The sequence below is a fragment of the Tenrec ecaudatus genome, chromosome 10, assembly GCF_050624435.1.
Source record: "Tenrec ecaudatus isolate mTenEca1 chromosome 10, mTenEca1.hap1, whole genome shotgun sequence".
NCBI lineage: Eukaryota > Metazoa > Chordata > Mammalia > Afrosoricida > Tenrecidae > Tenrec > Tenrec ecaudatus.
The window spans coordinates 118,520,460-118,539,199 of NC_134539.1; the positions used below are offsets into that span (position 1 = coordinate 118,520,460).

At 56.7% G+C, this 18,740-nt stretch overlaps 1 protein-coding gene across 1 annotated transcript in view; it reads left to right on the plus strand.

Annotated features, from left to right (window-relative positions):
* Positions 1–18,740, plus strand: part of UNC45B (unc-45 myosin chaperone B) — a 41,969-nt gene that overhangs the window by 10,123 nt on the left and 13,106 nt on the right. Inside the window, exons 6-15 of the mRNA XM_075561406.1 lie at positions 936–1,111; positions 3,347–3,436; positions 5,180–5,347; positions 6,851–7,019; positions 10,134–10,304; positions 11,673–11,844; positions 15,212–15,512; positions 16,652–16,746; positions 16,877–17,018; positions 17,967–18,107. Coding sequence (XP_075417521.1) covers positions 936–1,111; positions 3,347–3,436; positions 5,180–5,347; positions 6,851–7,019; positions 10,134–10,304; positions 11,673–11,844; positions 15,212–15,512; positions 16,652–16,746; positions 16,877–17,018; positions 17,967–18,107 — 1,625 coding nt within the window. The remainder of the gene's footprint in view (positions 1–935; positions 1,112–3,346; positions 3,437–5,179; positions 5,348–6,850; positions 7,020–10,133; positions 10,305–11,672; positions 11,845–15,211; positions 15,513–16,651; positions 16,747–16,876; positions 17,019–17,966; positions 18,108–18,740) is intronic.

Here is an 18,740-nt window from a genome sequence, read left to right on the forward strand (position 1 = left end):
ATTACTGCCCTCCTGGCAATGTAGGGAGAGCATCCAGGCGGGGCACTCATGCAGAGGATGCACCTAAATCCCGCTGGGGCCGGCTGGCTACACGTGGCTGTTCCCAGCCTTGCAGGGTGGCAGCGGGCAGTTCCACTGACTTTGGGGAGGAATGAACGTACTCAGGCTGGCACCAGAGGGCCTCCCGTTCCCCACGAATGCCACCTTATGCCCAGGAAGCCTGTGGGGGCTGCACTGGCAGTGCAATGGTGCCCAGAGTGGAGGACAAACTTGCACACAAACTGGTGTGGGATTTGACCGTGGGCACTGCTTTAATTTCATTTTAGGAGGGCCAGGTGGTTGCAGTGCATTTGGGAGGGAGGGAACCAGGCTGGGAAGGGGGCTGTCACGTGAGCCGGGGGTGGGGTGGTAATATTTAGCCCTGAGAGGAGAACTCCCAGGTGGGACAGACAGCTGTCTGCAAATACCTGGATGACTTTCATAAGGAGGAGGGATTGAGTTTCATTTGGGGGGCTGGGGGTGGGTGCTCCTGGGCCCGGGCTTAGGAGAGAACAACTAAGCGCACAGGGAGGCATGTTCCAGATGGGAAGAGGGGGGCTTTTTCTGATGGAGCTGCCTGGAGACTTCGAAAAATAGGGACCCACTCCCCCACCCGCTCCATTGCTGGAGATGTGCGAACATCCGCTGGATGAGCTCTGGCAGGGACCAGGGACGCGAGCATGGGGAGGTGGACCAGATGGCTGCACAGTCACACAGTCACTGCAGACCTTGTGAGGTCTTTCTCTCCCGCAGTGGGCGCTGTGGCCGGATGGCCCGCAAGGGGGGGGGTGTCTCCAAGGAGCACGCAGAACCCGGACAAGAGCACCTGGCTAAGGTGGGGAAATGGGAATGCCCCGGGAGCTCAGCCTCCTGAGGACCGCTGTCACCCCCTCTAGCCATCGACATCAATTCCTCGGACCTCAAGGCCCTGTTCCGGCGGTGCCAGGCCCTGGAGCACCTGGGGAAGCTGGACCAGGCCTTCAAGGACGTGCAGCGCTGCGCTACCCTGGAGCCCAAGAACCAGAGCTTCCAGGAGACGCTGAGGCGGCTCAACAGCAGCATCCAGGAGAAGGCAGGCACCTGGCTCCTCCCCATTCCCAGCGGGGGGCGGGGCTGGGGATTTTTCCCGCGGGGTGGGGGGCGCATTCGGAGAGATATATAAATGTAAATCATTTTAGTGGGGGCTCGTAGAGCTCTTATCAGAATCCATACATCCATCCATTGCATCAAGCACATTTGTACATTTGTTGCCCTCATCATTCTCAAAACATTTTCTTTCTACTTGAGCCCTTGGTATCAACTCATTTCCCCCCTCTCCTTCTCTCCCTTCCCCCCTCCTTCCCTCTCTCATGAACCCTTGATAATTTATAAATTATTATTTATGTCATATCTTACACTGACCGCTGTCTCCCTTCACCCGCTTTTCAGTTGTACATCCCTCTGGGAGGGGGTTATATGTCGATCATTGTGATCGGTTCCCCTTTTCTGCCTCCTACCTTCCCCTTCCCCTCCTGGTATCGCAACTCTCCTTATTGGTCCAGCGGGAGACTCGGATATTTATGACATCATTCTCCGGCCACATTGAGTTAACTCACCGGTAATGAGAGGGCTTGAGTGGCTTCTCTTGGGTTGGGCATGTGACTTTAGCTGGCACTGATGAGTCCCTGGGCCTCCCACAGCCCCGGGGCCGGCTGGTCGTTCCCCGCCTCTGCCCAGGGTGGAGAAGGCAGTGACATGCAGCCAGGCCCTGCAGAGAGCTGAGAGATGTACCACTGGGGGAGTCGGGGATGGGAGCAGGCATGGCACAAGCCAGCCAGGACAAAGACTCAGCTCTCTTAGATTTCATTTCCAGATGGAGGCGGAAAAGAGCAACCCCAGAAAAATCCCGTGACTTCATCTGTCTGTCAGTCAGCACCATGACCTTCTTCCCTTTGGTGGAGACTCGGGGGGGGGGGGTAGTATTGACGGCATATAGATGAGAGCCCGGAGCCAGGGGAGCGTCCACTCTTCTCTATGAACACGGAGTCAGGTGGAGAGAGCCTGCACCCTGGTCCTGTCTCAGTCACGCCCCTTGGGGTATTGGGCTCATATCTGGAAGAGCAAGGAGGGCCAGCAGCCACTCGGATCCTTGCTCCAAGGCTCCGCCCCAACCCTGTACTGGGACAGCCTGGAGGTAGGACCTCAGCCTGCCGTCCAGAGTGCAGACTCAGGACAGAGGACGGACAGGACAATGAAGGAAGACGCAGAGAATGGGGAGGGGAGGGGAGCCCCTGGGAGGGAAAGAACCCCAGGGGTAAGATTGGCAGGAAAGGTAGCAGGGGTACAGAAGGAGCTGAGGGGTGGGGAGGCGCCATGTGCTGGACCATTCCATGAGAGAGCCCAAGCACTGGGTGGCATGGGCCCTGGGAGGGAGTGTGCGACCCAACCGGAAGCTTTGCGTCTGCTGGGACCGGTGCTTAGAGCTGCCGCGGGTTCTGATCCTGGTACCTATTTAAATAATTACTAACAGTTTACTGCATGGGTGATTCCGTTGTGGGATTCTCACCCTTCGTGAAGAAGACTCACAGGGAGCTCCAGTGGTGTGGTAGGTAACTAGCTGGGCTGCCCACCCCAAGGTCAGCAGTTCAAAACCACGAGGCTCTCTGGGAGAAACATGAGGCTTTTTACTCTCCTAAAGAGTGACAGTCTTGGAAATCCACAGGGGCTGTTCTACCCGGTGCTACAGGGTTGCTGTGAGTCAGCATCGACTCCATGGCCATGAGATTGTTTGGTTGTTTATTCAGGAGGCCCAGGAAGTGCCCCTCACGCACAGGCAGCATCACCTCTCTCTCAGTGGAGGCTTGTGTGTGGCGATGAGGCTGAGCAGCTTTCAGGGCACATCCAGCTTACAGAGACCAGGAAGACAGGCCTGGCACTCTACTTCCAAAACCCAGCCAATGTAAACACTGTGCATTTCCTTCAAGGGTGCACAGGGTCACCGTGAGTCAAGGCCAACTCCACAGCAGCCAGTGGCAGCAATTGTTTGCTAGAGCCTAGTGCTGCGGCAAGGATCCCTTCTCTTCTGAGAGGGCCGAGCCCATAGGGAACAGACCGGAAGCTCTGTGGCACATGCAGCCCCGCTCGCCTGCTGCCCCGTCGCTAGCAGTGTTGACACGTAGCAGCTGCTCAGTAAGAGTTTGTTAAATGACTGACTGAATGAAGCGGCAGAGCCCCGAGAAGGCACTGCGAGGCTTACTGTGATGAGCCTTGTGGGGAGCGAATGAAGTAACGCAGACACCGCCCCTCTCGCCGCCGCCTCCTTCCACAGCTCCGCATGCAGTTCTCCACAGACTCGAGGGTGCAGGCGACGTTTGAGATCCTCCTGGACGAGAACAGCGAGGCTGAGAAACGCGAGAAGGTGGGTGCTGCGAGACGCCCTCTGCCCGTCCCCCCTTCCCCGTGCAGAACTCCCTGGGCTCCTCCTATCACAGGGCACCACTGGGTGGGCCTTGAAGAATCTGCTTAGGAAACAGAGGTTTCCCCTGTGAAAGGGGCAGAGTCAGGATGAGACGCGAGAGGTAGCTCATCAAGGTGTGGTAGGGTCAATTCCTGTCTTTATTTACACTCTTGATGTTTTGCTCGGCATGGATTGTTTGCTTGTTTGACATTAATTTTGATCGGTAAAAAGTTGTTTGTTAAGCATTACTTACCTTGATCACTGAGTTTTGTACCCCAGCACCCCCAAGGTGAGTGCCTCACTTGCCTCGTCCTAGTCCCGACCCAGAGAGCTTGACAGTGTCTCAGAAAAGGCTCTTTGGGATGTCGACACATTGATCCGTGTTCTCATCCTCCACTCAGATTCGCTGTATTTCACTTGTATGTGCTTCTCTGGTCCTTGTTGGGGGGCGGAGGGGGTAGAACTGAACACTGGCGTGTTTCCCTTTTAGAAGAACTTGAAAGGCAATGCCTGGGGGGGATTTGTTTTCCTGCTGTGGTCCCTAGATCCACTTCGTATGCAAATAGCTTCTGTATCGACTCCTGTGAGGCCCTAAGGAGTTGGTAGAGATGGAAGTGCTTTGAAAGGTGTACAGCCCTTGCCTGGTGTGTGCAGTGTTGCTGTGCTAGACCTGCTCACCGCAAATCCCACCCCAACCACCCCATTCTCCCCGCCCCCCATCACCACCCCCACCCCCAACACCACCTCCACCACCACCACATTCACACCCATTACCACCCCCAGCTCCACCACCACCAATACCACCACCACATCCACCAACCCCATCCCCCCTACCCCCACCCCCACCTTCATCACCACCACACCACCACCTCTACCACCATCACCACCCCATCCCCACCACCTCCACCACCACACCAACACCAACACCTCCCCACCCACATCCACCACTACCACATCCACCACCATCACACACCCCCACCATCACACCTGGTTTCCTACCTCCTCCCACCCCCTTCTCCTCCTGCCCCATAAGTTCTTCCCTTAGGCGTCCGGCTCAGGTCCCGCTCCCAGGGTGGGGACCGTGAAAGTGCATGGGGTGTCAAGTGGTAGACTGTGGTGTGGCGAGGGGCTTACTTTTACACATGAGGCAGCTGAGCCCCACAGAGGGGTTGTCACTTGCCCATGGTCACAAAGCAAGCATGTGTCAGAGCCAGAACTCAAATCCGGGGATTTCAATTCCTCCAACTGCACGTGACTCTGAACAGGTAAACCCAGCCAACGCCAATGACCAAACCATCCTGAAGGAAGAGTTCTCCATGTAAAAATGCCCCATTTCTCTATCTTTTTTTTTTTAATCCTTGTCCACAAGCACAAATGCCATTTCACGGCAGCAGCGATGCAGTCCGAGTGAACACACCCCTCTGCTCCCGCTGACCCGCGTCCCTCCCAAGCTGTGCTGTGGTCATTCTGCTTGGGACTCGAGTGGCGGCCATGCACGCCACCAAGTTGGGCTTTTTGTAAATTACCTTGTTTCTCCTCTTGAATTGTGTTCCTGGGCTGGGGTCCCAGGCGTCAGTCAGACTCTGAATTCAAAGGGCAGGAAGATGGCCTCATTTTTGGAACAAGCCCTTGTACTTGGCTTAGGGCCGAGGTCCCGGCCACCACACCTCCCTTAGGACCCTTGTCATCTGCCCTCTCCTTCAGGCTGCCAACAACCTCATTGTCCTCGGCCGGGAGGATGCGGGCGCCGAGAGGATTTTCCAGAACAACGGGATGGCCCTGCTGCTGCAGCTTCTGGACACCAAGAGGCCCGAGCTGGTGCTGGCCGCAGTGCGGACACTGTCCGGCATGTGCGCCGGCCACCGATCTAGGGTGCAGGCCTGGGTGGGGGTGCGTGGGGTGGGGTGGCTGACCTCCCAGGAATCTGGAGGATGACCTGTGGGCAGGGCTGTGCCTGGCACACATAGACTCTGATAAGAGCTCTAAAGTCTGTCCCCCCCCGCCCCCGCCCCATCTTGGTTGCTTGAGTCTGTTCTGTCCCCACTCCTCCTTTGAACTGGAAATGAGTCTAACCAAGCAAAGGCCAGTGTCCTGCAGATGCTCTAGGATAAGCAAAGAGAGGCAGGCCGGAGTGGTCAGGAGGGAGGGTGGGCACGGGGCTCGCTGAGCCGTGAAGCTGCCCTTCTTTGCCTGCTCTTGGGTTGGTGGGGTGGGGGTAGTGTGTCCTACATTGAGAGGGAGGAGCCAGCCCTGCCCCATAGAAATACAGTGTGAGCCGAATGTGGAATTGTAAATACTCTTATACTCCCTGACATCGAGTCGATGCAGCCTGAAAATGACCCTACAGGACAGGGTCGCCCCTGTGGGTTTCTGAGACCGTCACTCTTTCGGGGAGTAGAAAGCTCAGCCCGTCTCCCTCAGAGCAGCTGGTGTTTGCCAACTCCTGACCTTGTGGTCAGCAGCCACTGTGAGACTGGGGCTCCTTATGCTTTCACACAGTCACATCCAGAAAGAAAGAAAGAGGTTAATCAAACACTTGTTTATCTGCTTCAGCAAAGCGTATCAAAATAGCATATCAAAAATAGGATCTCTAAAAAAATTTTTTTAATAGGATCTCCACATGTCAGCTGAGACATTTCCCATTCTGCTACGTTGCTGTGACGTCAGGCCATCTTGGGGAGACGCTCTGGCTTGCAGGGTAGAACTGCTAGCCCCCCGCAGTGCTCTTGGTTGGTTGCAATCTTAACTGAAGCAAACAGCCAGACCTTTTCTTCCTCAGCACTTCCGGGCAGGTGTGAATCCACCTTTAGGTAGTAGTCCAGGAGCGCTGGTGACAACATGGCTATGAATCGGGCTGCGATCCACAAGGTCGGCAGTTCGAAACCGCAAGCCGCTCCAAAGGAGAAAGACGAGGCTTTCTACTCCCGTCAACAGTTACAGTCTCATGAACCCACAGGGGCAGTTCTACCCTGTCCTGCAGGGTCGATAGGAGTCATCATGGACTCGATGGCAGTGACTTGGTTTTTGTTTTAGGCTGTAGTCCAGTTCAAACGGTGCTTCCTGGGGCCCATTGGGTTCCACCAAGTGACCCAAATCCCACGTGTATTCTGCACACATGCAACATCTCCGGTTGGACTCTCTCTCCGATGGGCGGCACTCTACAGCCCATGTTGTGGGCTGTGTAGCACTGGACCTCTAGAAAGGGGTGTGGTTTGGCTGGGGGTCTCCCCAGACGGAGGGCCCCTGACCCATAGATCCCCTGGGCTTCTTTCCCCACGCAGGGCTGGGTGGGGGCAGCCACCCCCCATCTCCCAGCCTGCAAGGCAGCCAAAAGGGAGGGCCCCTGAGCTGACTGCCATTCTTGCTGGGGTCCAGGCCACAGCGATTCTGCACGCAGTCCGGGTTGACCGACTCTGTAGCCTCATGGCCGTGGAGAACGAGGAGATGTCTCTGGCCGTTTGCAACCTGCTCCAGGCCGTCATTGACGCTCTGTCCGGGGAGGACAAGCAAGAGCTTCGAGGGAAGGAGGTGGCCCTGGTTTTGGGTGAGTGACAGATTTTAGTCTTGTATCCAAGAGGGGGCGGGGATGGGAAGACTGATTACTACCTCTGGCTGGGCATGCCCGGTGAGGGGGGGTGGCCAGGTTTTACTTTTGCAACCTATTTATTTTTTAAATTATAAACCTAGCAGGTGCTCATTGGAAACTTTGGGGAAAATATAGGCATATGTCAAGATGAGAAAATAGCGCCATTCCTGATGAGGCTTCTTCCCTGTGTCCTCTGTTCCCCTCTGCCTTCTTCCTTCGTCTCTGTGCCTGTCCTTGGGACGTGCCGCCTGGCTGCTCTTTGGTGATTTGTGGTTCTAACACTGGCGTGAGTTCGGATCCAGACTGGAGAGTGTCTGTGGGCCTTGCGCTTGGGAGCCCCACCTGTCTCTACCTGACAAGGAAGCCTCCTTCATCATTCTGGGTTCAGTTCCCTATTTTCTCCTCCTCTTTCTGGGACCTTCCAGGGTGCTCCTTCGAGCAGCTGGTCCCGGGAGCCGGGCAGAGGGTCTCCAGTTTGGCACGAATATAAAAAACGCATCTGTAGCCCTTCTTCACGTGAACCTGTGTCTGCATGTCTAACTGTGTGCTTGGAACCGATTCCTGGAACCGAGAGGACTGTATGTCTAGGCCAACTGTGTGTGGCAGTATCCGTGTTGCTTGGCACACCTTGAAATCCCCATGTGTTCTTTTCATAAATGTGCTCTACAAATAATTTTCAATTTTTTGCAATTTCATGTTCCCCTTCGTGGTCCAGTGAGTTTAGCGCTAAGTGTAGCTCTGGGTGCCTGTCGATGCCCAGGCTAGTTTCTCAGCAGCAGCCCCATCACATGCCTGCCCTGGGATTTCTGCAACGCCCCTCTCCCTAAGGAATTCCTTCGCTGCAGGATTCCTTCCCTGTTCTGCAAGCCATGATCTCTGGTACAGGAGATTGTTCTTTATGCCCCAGAAACAGCCCTCCGCAGGGCTCTGGTGTGCATCTGGGCCAGAGAGGCCAGTGGGAGGCTGAGGCTGGTGTGCTGGCCTGCACATTCCCAGTCACTGTCTGCTGGCTGGCCAGCTGCCTGCAGGTGTGAGGGCCATTCGCGCAGAGTGGCTGCACCTCCCTTGGCTGTAGGAGAAAGAGCCCTGATGCTCTGTGGGTTAGGCTCTGGGCTGTTGAGCACAAGGTTGCGGGTCCAAACCTACCAGCTGCGGGAGAAAGATGAAGCTGTCTGCTCCAGTAAAGACGGACAGCCCTGGAAACCCCATACAGGGTCACCGGGACTCAGAATCCACTCCATGGCAGTGGGTTTGGATTTCGTTGATCAAGGTAAATCTGGCCACTGGAGATCCACACCTGCACTGTCCTGCTGCCCGGTCTCACCTGGGCCCTGGGTGAGTCAGAGCTCAGGCTGTGGCAGCTCCTCATGCAGCCCTCTAACACACACACACACACACACACACACACACACACATTGATTTCCAATTACCAGGATGCTACCAACGACTAGAGAAGCCCAGGAGGCACAGTGGGTTACTCATGGGCTGCTAGCCGTGAGGTCAGCAGTTCAACTCCACCAGCTGCTCCGTGGGAGAAAGAAGACACTCTGCTCCCATAAAGATTTACAGCCTCGAAACCCAAGGGTCCATTTCCACTCCTTCCTACGGGGTCACTACGACTTGGAATCCAGTGGATTTTCAGAGGGACCAAATGACCAGGATCACCGATTTCTTGACCATGACGTCTGCCCCAGCTGCCTCTCCTCCCATGTTCATGGACAAAGAATGACTCCCTTTTCTTCAATGCCTCCAGAGTCATTTTTTAGCAGAAAGGTCTAAGTTCTGTCTGTTATCCAGTAAGTGTAAGAAACCGCCCCCAAACATAATGGCTTAGAGCAACTGTTATTTCTCACAATCGGGTGGATGTTGGTGAAAGGTTCTTCCAACAGCCTTGCCGGGGCTTGCTCACCTGATGGTAGTCAATGGCAGCTGGAAAGGCCGGAAGCGCCAAGTCTTCCTGGCATGGCTGGTGGTTAGCTGGGGATATTTACCAGGACACCTCCGTGACTCTTCTTGTGGCCTCTCCGATGGTTGGCCTGGGTTTCTGCATAACAGGGTGGCAAGTGTCTCCAAGGACAAGCCCCGGTCGGTGTTCAATGGCTTTTCAAGGTTCTGGTTATTTCATGGTCACTCAGAGTCCATCAGCCAAAGCAACTCACGCGGGGGCCATTGTGGGAGGAGGCGATCCAAGAGCATGAGCAGTGAGGGATGTGGTTGGTTGTACAACTCGCACAGTCTTCCGGAACTTTCCTGGGAGATAGTGAGTGTTGGGCAGTGGAAATAAACAAACAAGTGATTTATTTCAAATCTTTCTTCTTATAGCTTTGACCCGCATGTGGTCCCAGTTCTGCCCTTTGGAACCCCTTGGAATAAGTCTACTCCCTCATCCTAAACACATACTTTCTACTTATGGACACAAGCTGTCCTGTCCACTACGTCTTTCCTCCCTAGGTGGTATAGCCCAGTCCTTTCATCTGCTATTTATCTCACATGGTCCCAAGATCCTGTACTTCTCTGCCTGCCTGACTTTGGCCTCCACACAAGTAAGAGAATAAAACTCTGCACATCTCCGGGAGGTCCGACAGGGCAGATGCAGGGAACTGCGTCCCTGCTCCGTTTCTCTCAGATCCGCCAGACGCGGGGAAGTCCGGAGCTTTGGGCGAAGAATCTGAACCATCCTCATCTTGCCAGAACCCGTGGAGAGTACACTGTCTGGAAGGAGCCGGGATTTCCTTTCTGGAAACCACTTGATTCAATCAGTGGCCTGAAAGCTACATCGTGGCCCCGGGTCCCTGCTGATCATTGCCTGGGGAGTGAAGAACTTTCCGAGAAGGGGAACTGGTCTGCTGTGGAAGCCAGCGTTCCAAGGGGGCTCGAGGAGCCTTTGGGGTGTTGTCTGTGGATTCCCCTCCCTTTCAGGGGGTGGGGTGGGGTGAGGGACCTGTATGCTCCTGGGAAATTCAAACATCGAGAAAACAGCGGATTCGCTATTTAGAGGGGCCTCCTAGAAACTGCAGCTGTGCCCGTCAGTGTGAGGTCCCCGGATCCATTCTCCGCCGTCTCGTTACTCAGATACCAAGAAGGACCTGAAGGTCATCACCAGCCACCTGCTGGACATGCTGGTCAGTAAGAAGGTGTCGGGCCAGGGCAGGGACCAGGCCTTGAATCTGCTCAATAACAACGTCCCCAGGAAGGACCTCGCCATTCACGACAACTCTCGCACCATCTACGTGGTGGATAACGGTGAGCCGGGGCGGTTGGGGCTCACGGCAGCGTCTGAGGGTGCTTCGCCTGCCACGGGCAGCTTTCGCTTCAGGCCCGGAGCGCTGGTGAAAGGAGAGTCTCCCCCTTGCAGTCCCCATATGTCAGCAGCACACCGCCCTTCACCTCCCACCCGTGTCACCTTCCCAGCTTCCTGTCAAGTCGCCCCTTCAGAGAGGGGATGAGTCCCTGCTCCGTTGCTCTCAGACTCCCGAAGATGTTCTTGTACGGTCACCACCTTGCTGGTCTCCGTTCGGAACATAAAGCTCATCGTACGCGCGTCTGAGGCTGGCACACGGTGTTGGAGGCTTGCCGCGTTTGGCAACCCCTCGGAGGCCGCGGGCTCTGCGGCCCGGAGGGGCTGAGACGGTTGCCAGCTTTGAAAGGGCAAAGCGGAAGTGGCTTCTGCGTCAGGGAGGAGACGGGGCTGGGAACGAGCAGGCCCAGAGTTCCAGCAGAAGAGAGATACGAGGCCTAAGGGCCTGGGTCAGGACTGAAGGGAGGACAAGGGGGGAGGTTGGGGCGGGGAGGTGGGCCAGGTGCCTTTGGTGGGGGACTTGGAGAGCCAGGCAGGGAGTGTGGACTGACGGACACTCTGTGAACCCGAACCAAACCAAACTCTGCCACCGAGTCTGTTTGAATTTATAGCGAGTCTACAGGGCAGAGCAGAACTGCCTCTGGGGGTCCCAACACTAGACATCTTTACAGAACAGAACTCTTTCTCCTCCGGAGAGCCCGGCGGGTTCAAACCGCTGACCTTGCAGCTAGCAGCCCAATGCACAGCCCAGTACGCCGCCAGGGCCCCCAGACGCTGCAGGGCCGGTAGAGTGCCCATTTTACAGATACGGAAACCGACGCCTAAGGGAAGAGCTAATACAGAGCAGTAGTTGAGAACGACCGTGACCGGGAGAGCGCTCGAGGAGCAAGTAGTTGTACTTTTAAATGGGCCTGGAGGGGAAGGGGAACAGTGCAGGGGTGTGTGTGTGTGTGTTGGGGGTCTGTGTGTGTTGGGGTCTGTGTGTGTGTTGGGGGTCTGTGTGTGTGTGTTGGGGTCTGTGTGTGTTGGGGGTCTGTGTGTGTGTTGGGGGTCTGTGTGTGTTGGGTCTGTGTGTGTGTTGGGGGTCTGTGTGTGTTGGGGGTCTGTGTGTGTGTATTGGGGTCTGTGTGCGTGTTGGGGCAGGTGTGGGGCCCCGTCCCTTGGTCCTCCTCCAGGGCTTTGCACTGTCCACCGTGTGCTGCCTCAGACATGTGGGCCGGGCTGGAGGGAGCTGGGGAGACATGACTGCAGGGGGGCCTGTGTTCACAAAGACAGAGGATGCCCCAGCGATCTTCCCCTCCTCGTTCCTGCAGGCCTGAGAAAGATCCTGAAGGTGGTGGGGCAAGTGCCTGACCTGCCGTCTTGCCTGCCCCTGACGGACAACACCCGCATGCTGGCCTCCGTGCTCATCAACAAACTCTACGACGACCTGCGCTGCGACCCGGAGCGCGAGCACTTCCGCAAGATCTGCGAGGAGTACATCACGTGAGCGCTGCCCCCCCGCCGCTGCCCCCCCCCCCCCAGGCAGGCCTGGCCGGACTGGGCCGGGCCGGGGCTGGTTCTCTGTGGCGTGCCACCAACGACCCCCAGACCCCAGATGTAGCAGCTGAAACTCGCGCCACCCTCTCCCGGTGGGGTGGGACCTTGGTGTGACTTAGCCGGGAGACAGACTTTACCACCCACAGAGGTTTGGGGCGAGCTCTCCACTGCGGCCCAAGTGATGGAAGCCTAGATGGGAGCTGACAATCTCTGGCTGCTGGCGGGAGGCCTCAGCTCCCCCCCCACGTGAACCTCACCCAAGGATGACGCGCTCACAGGGCTCTTGGAGGGAGGCCTTAGCTCCTTGTTCTTCACAAGCCAGCTCCTCCCGTGGCTGCTGGCCGGAGGCTCAGCTCTTCACCCTGTGGACCTCTCCAGAGGCTGCTTGCAGGGTCCCCACCCCATGACATCAGGGGTGGCCGCCTGAGGGGGAGCGAGGTGGCAGCAGCCACGTTCACCTGGCCTCAGAGGCCGCACAGCACCGCCTCTGTCGCACTCTTTGAAGGAGAAGCACGCCAGCAAGTCCAGCCCTCCCTCTGCGGACAGCACTGGGTTCCACCTTTTGGAAGGGGGCGGGCCAGACAAGTACTGGACAGACTAAGGCTGCCCCAAGCTCCTGTGGTTGAGAGGAACAGGGTCAGCTTGTCGGGGACTCAAGAACTGGCTGGCCTGCAGAGAGTAGACAGGGCCAGGCCCCAAGCAGCCAGAATTCCCGGGTCTCCTCTCTGCTGCCCCTTCATCCGTGTGGCTCCCTCTGAGCTTCTGCTCTACGTGCCTTCTCCCTTCTTTTCCACGGCTCCAGGGCCTTTTGCCCTGTGTTCCAATCATCCTCATATCTATCATGCATACGAGTCACTGGGTATCTCAGGTCCGGTTGACTAGAGGGACAAATTCAGTGGCACTCGTATATGTGTAAGAAAGAGTTTTATATCAAGAAGTAGTTATCTATCAGGAGAACGTCCCAGCCCAGTCCAGATCAAGTCCATAAGTCCGATACTAGTCCATAAATCCCTCTTCAGATTCATGAAGCTACATGCAATGAGAGAATGCAGGAAGGTCACAGGCCGGTGGGTGCAGAGTCTTGTGGGTCCAATGGTGGTGGGAGCATCACAAGGCTCTGGCAGGTCCCTCAGTGTTTCACCAACAGGAAGGTGGAGCAGAGAGAGAGCAGGGTGGGGGTGGGGATCCCAGGACCCTCTTTATGCGGAGCTCACGTGCACAAGAAGGCACCATCAGGCTGTGACCTAATTGGCAGGCTAGACTCCACCCCTACACTTCAAGTTGACAGGAAATTATGTAACTACCACACTGGGGTAGCTTGTAAGAGAGTCCGATTCCTGGGGAGCCCTCTTCACTAGTCCGGCAGTTAAGAAGGTACCGGGGTGTGGCTCCGGAGCTGAAAGCTTCAATAGCACCCCAGGTGAGTGGTAGGCGGGTGGAGACACAGCCTTCGCCCTGTACTTCCTTTATCCCAGGGGCCAGCCAAAGTCGGCCAGGCAGTGACCAGCTTAGGCTTTAGGGGAGGCTGCAGGCCTTTATGGAATAGTCTCTCTTTTTAATCCCTTTTAAGATGTACTGTAAAGAGTCACAGTCTCGGACACCCACAGGGTGGTCCTCTCGGGTCGCTATGAGTCAGCCTTGACTTGATGGCAGGGAGCTTTGAATTTAAGATGTAGGGACCATTCCCAGTTCAGAGGATTTGGGAATGTGTCCCACAACAGCGGCTTGCAGACCCCTGCTCTGCCCCACAGCCTCTGACTCACGCCCAGCTCCTCAGGACACCCCGGCCCCTCTCTCCCTCAGCGTCAGCTTCCACTGCTGACTTCCTGAGTCTCGGGAGTTCCGGTAGATGTCGTCTATGAGTTTCCGGGGGGCAGGAAACAGCTAAGTGCACAACTCTTGACTGAAAGGTTGGTGGTTCCGGCCCAACCAGAGGAGCCTGAGAAGAGAGGTCTGGCAAGCTGTAGAGTGTCCGGCTCCGCTCAGTACCCGCAGCCCTTAGGGCATTCACCAGTGGCCAAGGGGTGTGGTCACTGCAGTTCACACAGCTGCTGGCTGAGGCTGGACTGAGGCGTCCCCCCGCAGCCCTGGAGAGGCAGGCTCAGGTGACATGTCCTGCATGTCCAGCACCCGTTTCAAGGGCCAGGGTCAAGCCGTTGTGAGCGCCCACCTAAGAGAGAGCAGAACTGGACTTCACAACGTTCTCATGACCGAGAGCCAGGCCTCTCTTCCAAAGTACCTCTGGGTGGGCTTGAACTGCCAGCCTTCATGATTAATTGTTGGCCGCTGAACAGCCTGCACCGCCCAGGAACTAGTTAGTTCAAAGGGCAGATGATTCATGAAAGGCTCTGGTCTTCTGGGCGGAGAGGAGGGGAGGGGAGGTGCAGGGCTTTGAAGGTCAGAACGGGAGGGACAAACCTCCCCCACTTCATAGACAGAGACCTTGAGGCCCATAGGGACTTCCCCAAGGCCACCCAGCAAGTCAGAGACAGAGGCACAACCTATGCCCAGACTCTCCCTCTCAGTGTGGAGTTTCTGAGAGGCCCCCCCCCCCCCCCCCCGCCGCCTGCTCTCGCTTGTACACAGCTGCGTTTCCACCCAGGTTCCCTGTGTTGAACCTGGTCAGATCCTGGAAAGGTCAAGAGGCATGGCACCTCTGATGTCCCCAGAGAGTCTCCCACAGAGCAGGCAGATTCTGAAGGCGCCTTCCTGGACTCTGACCAGGGAGGGGGCAGCGACTGTCCCCAGCCACCTCGCGAGACAGCCACATTGTGGGGTGGTGTCACGGCCAGGCACCATGCTCGGCCCTGTCATGTCCCCCTGGATGCTAGGCTGCCTGCCAGAGCCCCTTCAGGACTGAGAGGTTCCTGCCCCCAGCTGCTGGGAAGGCTGTCGGCTGCCACCTCTTCTAGGGAATGCCTCAGGGTAGGAGAGCCAACCCACTCTGTGGGGCAACTGATATCCAACAGCATGGCCCTGTCACAGCTTGAAGCTTCCAGCTGACTGTACTGCAGCCCCAGTCCTCCCCTGCCCAGCCTGCTTCCTGCCCTTCTCCAAGGGCTCTCCCTAATAAATGTCCTGCAGGGACGTTCCATCTTTACTGTGCTTCCCAGGACTCCATTCGACCCTCACTATGTCCCGAGACGTGGTAGGACTACCCTCCATTCCAGCCAGGAAGTCAAGGCACAGAGAAGTCCAGCGCACTGCCCGGGGTCACACAGGACACCCGGGGGGCAGCTCTGTCCGCCTCCAAACCCCACAGCCTCCCACCCTCTGGGGCCCGTTCTCTTGACCACCCTGTCCTCTGCTCCAGGGGCAAGTTCGACCCGCAGGACATGGACAAGAATGTGAGTGCCATCCAGACCGTGTCGGGCATCCTGCAGGGCCCCTTTGACCTGGGCAACCAGCTGCTGGGGCTCAAGGGCGTGATGGAGATGATGGTGGCCCTGTGCGGCTCGGAGCGCGAGCAGGACCAGCTGGTGGCCGTGGAGGCCCTCATCCACGCCTCCACCAAGCTCAGCCGCGCCAGCTTCATCATCACCAACGGCGTGGCGCTGCTCAAGGAGATCTACAAGACCACCAAAAACGAGAAGATCAAGATCCGCACGCTGGTGGTGAGTGGGTGGGAGGGTGGGCAGGGCAGCCTAGCTAGCCCTGGGACAGTGAGGCTCCAATCTCCTCCCTGCACAACTGTCTCCATGGTGGGGGGAGAGGGGAGGGAGGACGGAGAATGCCGGAGACCACGGCCCAAGCCCATCCACCCGGCACACATGAGCTTTTGTCCAGAAAGTGTTTTAAGAACAAATCCCCCAGGAGCTGATATGAGGGCTCAAGTAGAAAGCAAATGTTTTGAGAATGATGATGGTAACAAATGGACAAATGTGCTTGAACAATGGATGGAAGGATGGATGGATTTGATAAGAGTTGTACGAGCCCCAATGATTAAAAAAAAAAAAGAGCAAATCCCCCAAAGTTGGCTTATTTTTCTAATCAGTTTCCCTGTAAGACCGACGACTGGTGAATTGCTTCCCACTCTGGAAACGCCATAGGGCCGAGGAGAGCTGTCCCACAGGGCTTCTGAGCCTGTAAGGCTTCTCGGAATCAGACTGCCTTGTCTTTCTCCAGAGGAGCGTGGGCAGATTCGAACCACCAACCTTTTGGTTAACAGACAAGCTCTTAACCATTGCCTCCCCCCCCCCCCCCGCCGGCTTCTAAGTGTCTTACAGCTAAACCTGCTTCCATTTTAATTTTCCTGAAGTGATTTCAACCATCTTCCTATTTTTTCTTATAAACATTAGTCATTTTTTGCTCATGTGATTTTCTTAAAACTAATTTTAGCTTCTTCCCGAGTGAATTTTCTCTTATGGAAGAAATTTTTAAAAATCCAAAACGTTTCCTAACAAGAGTCCAGTTTTTCCTGGTGGATCTTTTGTGCATCTACATTGTCTACAGACACGGACTCCTGTTGGAGTCTGGGGTGTGCTTGAGGATATCTTGTGCTGCTTTTAAAAAATGACAGAAACAAAGGTTCCTAGGGTGGAGGCAGAGGGACAAGCGGGCAGGACTTTGTGGGCACCAACCCAGTCTCCAAGGACCAGGGAGGGCACCCCAGGAGAGGTGCTACCTGAGTCAGCTCTCCTTAGACGGAGGCGAGGAAAAAGGGACAAGATGTTCTGGCGACGGGAACTTGAGCACAGCCTGGTCCCTAGCCTGGTGCCAGTCGTGCAGGGCCCTCTGTCCCCCTGTCTCGCAGGGTCTTTGTAAGCTTGGCTCTGCGGGCGGCACAGACTATGGACTCCGGCAGTTTGCTGAAGGGTCTACGGAGAAGCTGGCAAGGCAGTGTCGCAAGTAAGGAGCTTGTGTGTCCTCAGGCCTGGCATCTCCTCGCTGGCTTTCTGTGGGGGTCTCTGGGGGGCATGAAGGTTCATCCCCTGCGGCCCACCGCCCCAGGACCCCTCTGCTCTCCCTCCCCTTCCAGATGGCTGTGCAATGCAGCCATTGACACCCGGACCCGGCGCTGGGCGGTGGAAGGCATGGCCTACCTCACGCTGGATGCTGACGTGAAGGATGACTTTGTCCAGGACATCCCTGCCCTGCAGGCCATGTTTGAGCTGGCCAAGGTACGCGGGCCCTGACTCCTGACCTCAGGGAAGCCGACTGCTTCTCTGCCGTGTGCCAGCCGGCTGACTCAATGCCCTGCTCCTGTGTAAGCCTGAACCCCGGCCACACCATCTTTCTGATCCTCCTTTTACTTGGCAGTTAAGGGGACTCCCGCACCTTCATCGTTTCCAGGCAATGGGGGAGGATGAGCAGTCTTTTCTCCTGGCCCCTGAGGAAGTGAGGGGTGAGGAGTGGGGAGGGAGAGGCCAGCCTTTCCTGGGCTCCTCCCCTTCTCCTCTCTCCTGCTTTTCCCCAGTGGAAGGAGGAGCTGTGGCTGCCACCCACCGCCATCCGCATCCTGGTTGGGTGAGGTGGATGGGCAAAGCCCAGGGGGAGGGGGCTCATATTTTGTAAAACACCGAGCAAGGAGCCCGCTGCAGGCAGGGATGTTGGCTGCGGGTGACCCCGTGTGCTGGTGTAGAGCGGCTCCGCAGGGCTTTCTGATTGCCAGGAAACTACGGGGGAGTTGAACTGCCCGCCTTTCGGGTAGTAGTCCAGTGCAAACGTGTTTGTGTCACTTTGGGACTTTAAGCGAGGAACAGAGAATCTTGTTCACACTCTCAGAGGAGACGCCGTCTTGGGAATAGACCCCAAACCAAACGCACGGCCACCGAGTGGTTTGGGGACCGGGGAGAAGAGCCCCACAGGATTTCCCCGGAACAGAGCGTCAGGCCTTGCTCTGGCAGAGCCCGGGGGCTTTGAGTGCTTCACCACTGCGCCACCAGGGCCCCTCCCTTCAGAGTACAGAGTCCATGTCTGCCTGCCCCTTCAGAGCAGGGCCAGGTTCCTCCCCCTCTGTGCTATTTTCTCCCGTGCACGGGCCACAGGCTTCCTACCCCGCCATGTAGAGACGCCATCTCGGAAGTGGAGTTTGCCCTAAAGATTCCCCCGCCGCCCCCCCCCCCCAGGCCAGCGACAAGACCATCCTGTACTCCGTGGCCACCACCTTGGTGAACTGCACCAACAGCTACGACGTCAAGGAGGTCATCCCGGAGCTGGTGCAGCTGGCCAAGTTCTCCAAGCAGCATGTGCCCGAGGAGCACCCCAAGGTGGGACGGGCCCTCTGGGGTCGGGGCAGTCTCTAGAAGCGGAGTGGAAAACGACAAAGCTTGGGGTGCTGTGAGCTTGGTGTGCTTGGGATGACGAGAAGTCACTGGCGCATCGAGTCCTCGCCGACTCACAGAGACTCCTCGATAGGACAGGGTAGAGCTGCCCCCCTGGGTTTCCCAGACTGTAATACGTTACTGACGTGGAAAGTCTTGTCTTTCTATGAGGAGCTGCTGGTGGTTTCAAACTGCCGACCTTGAGTTCACAGAGCCCCATGCGGGATGATGTCGCCCAAACCAAATCCCTGGGGTTCCCGAGACTGTCACTCTTTACTGGAGTAGAAAGCGCCATCTTCCTCCCTCGGAGTAGAGGTGGTTTCACACTGCTGACCTCACGGAGAGCAGCTCAGTTTGCAATCCACTGCACCACCAGGGCTCCGGGGAGGCTGTCTCACTCACTGACTCACAGTGACCCCCTGGGGCTTCTGAGACGGTAACTGTTTACGGGAGTAGAAAGCCCGCTCTGTCTCCTACAGAGCTGCTAGGGGTTTCGAACTGCTGACCATGCAGATCGCAGCCCAGCTTGTAACCACTACACCACCAGGGCTCCTTGGGATGCTGTAGGATAAGGGAAAT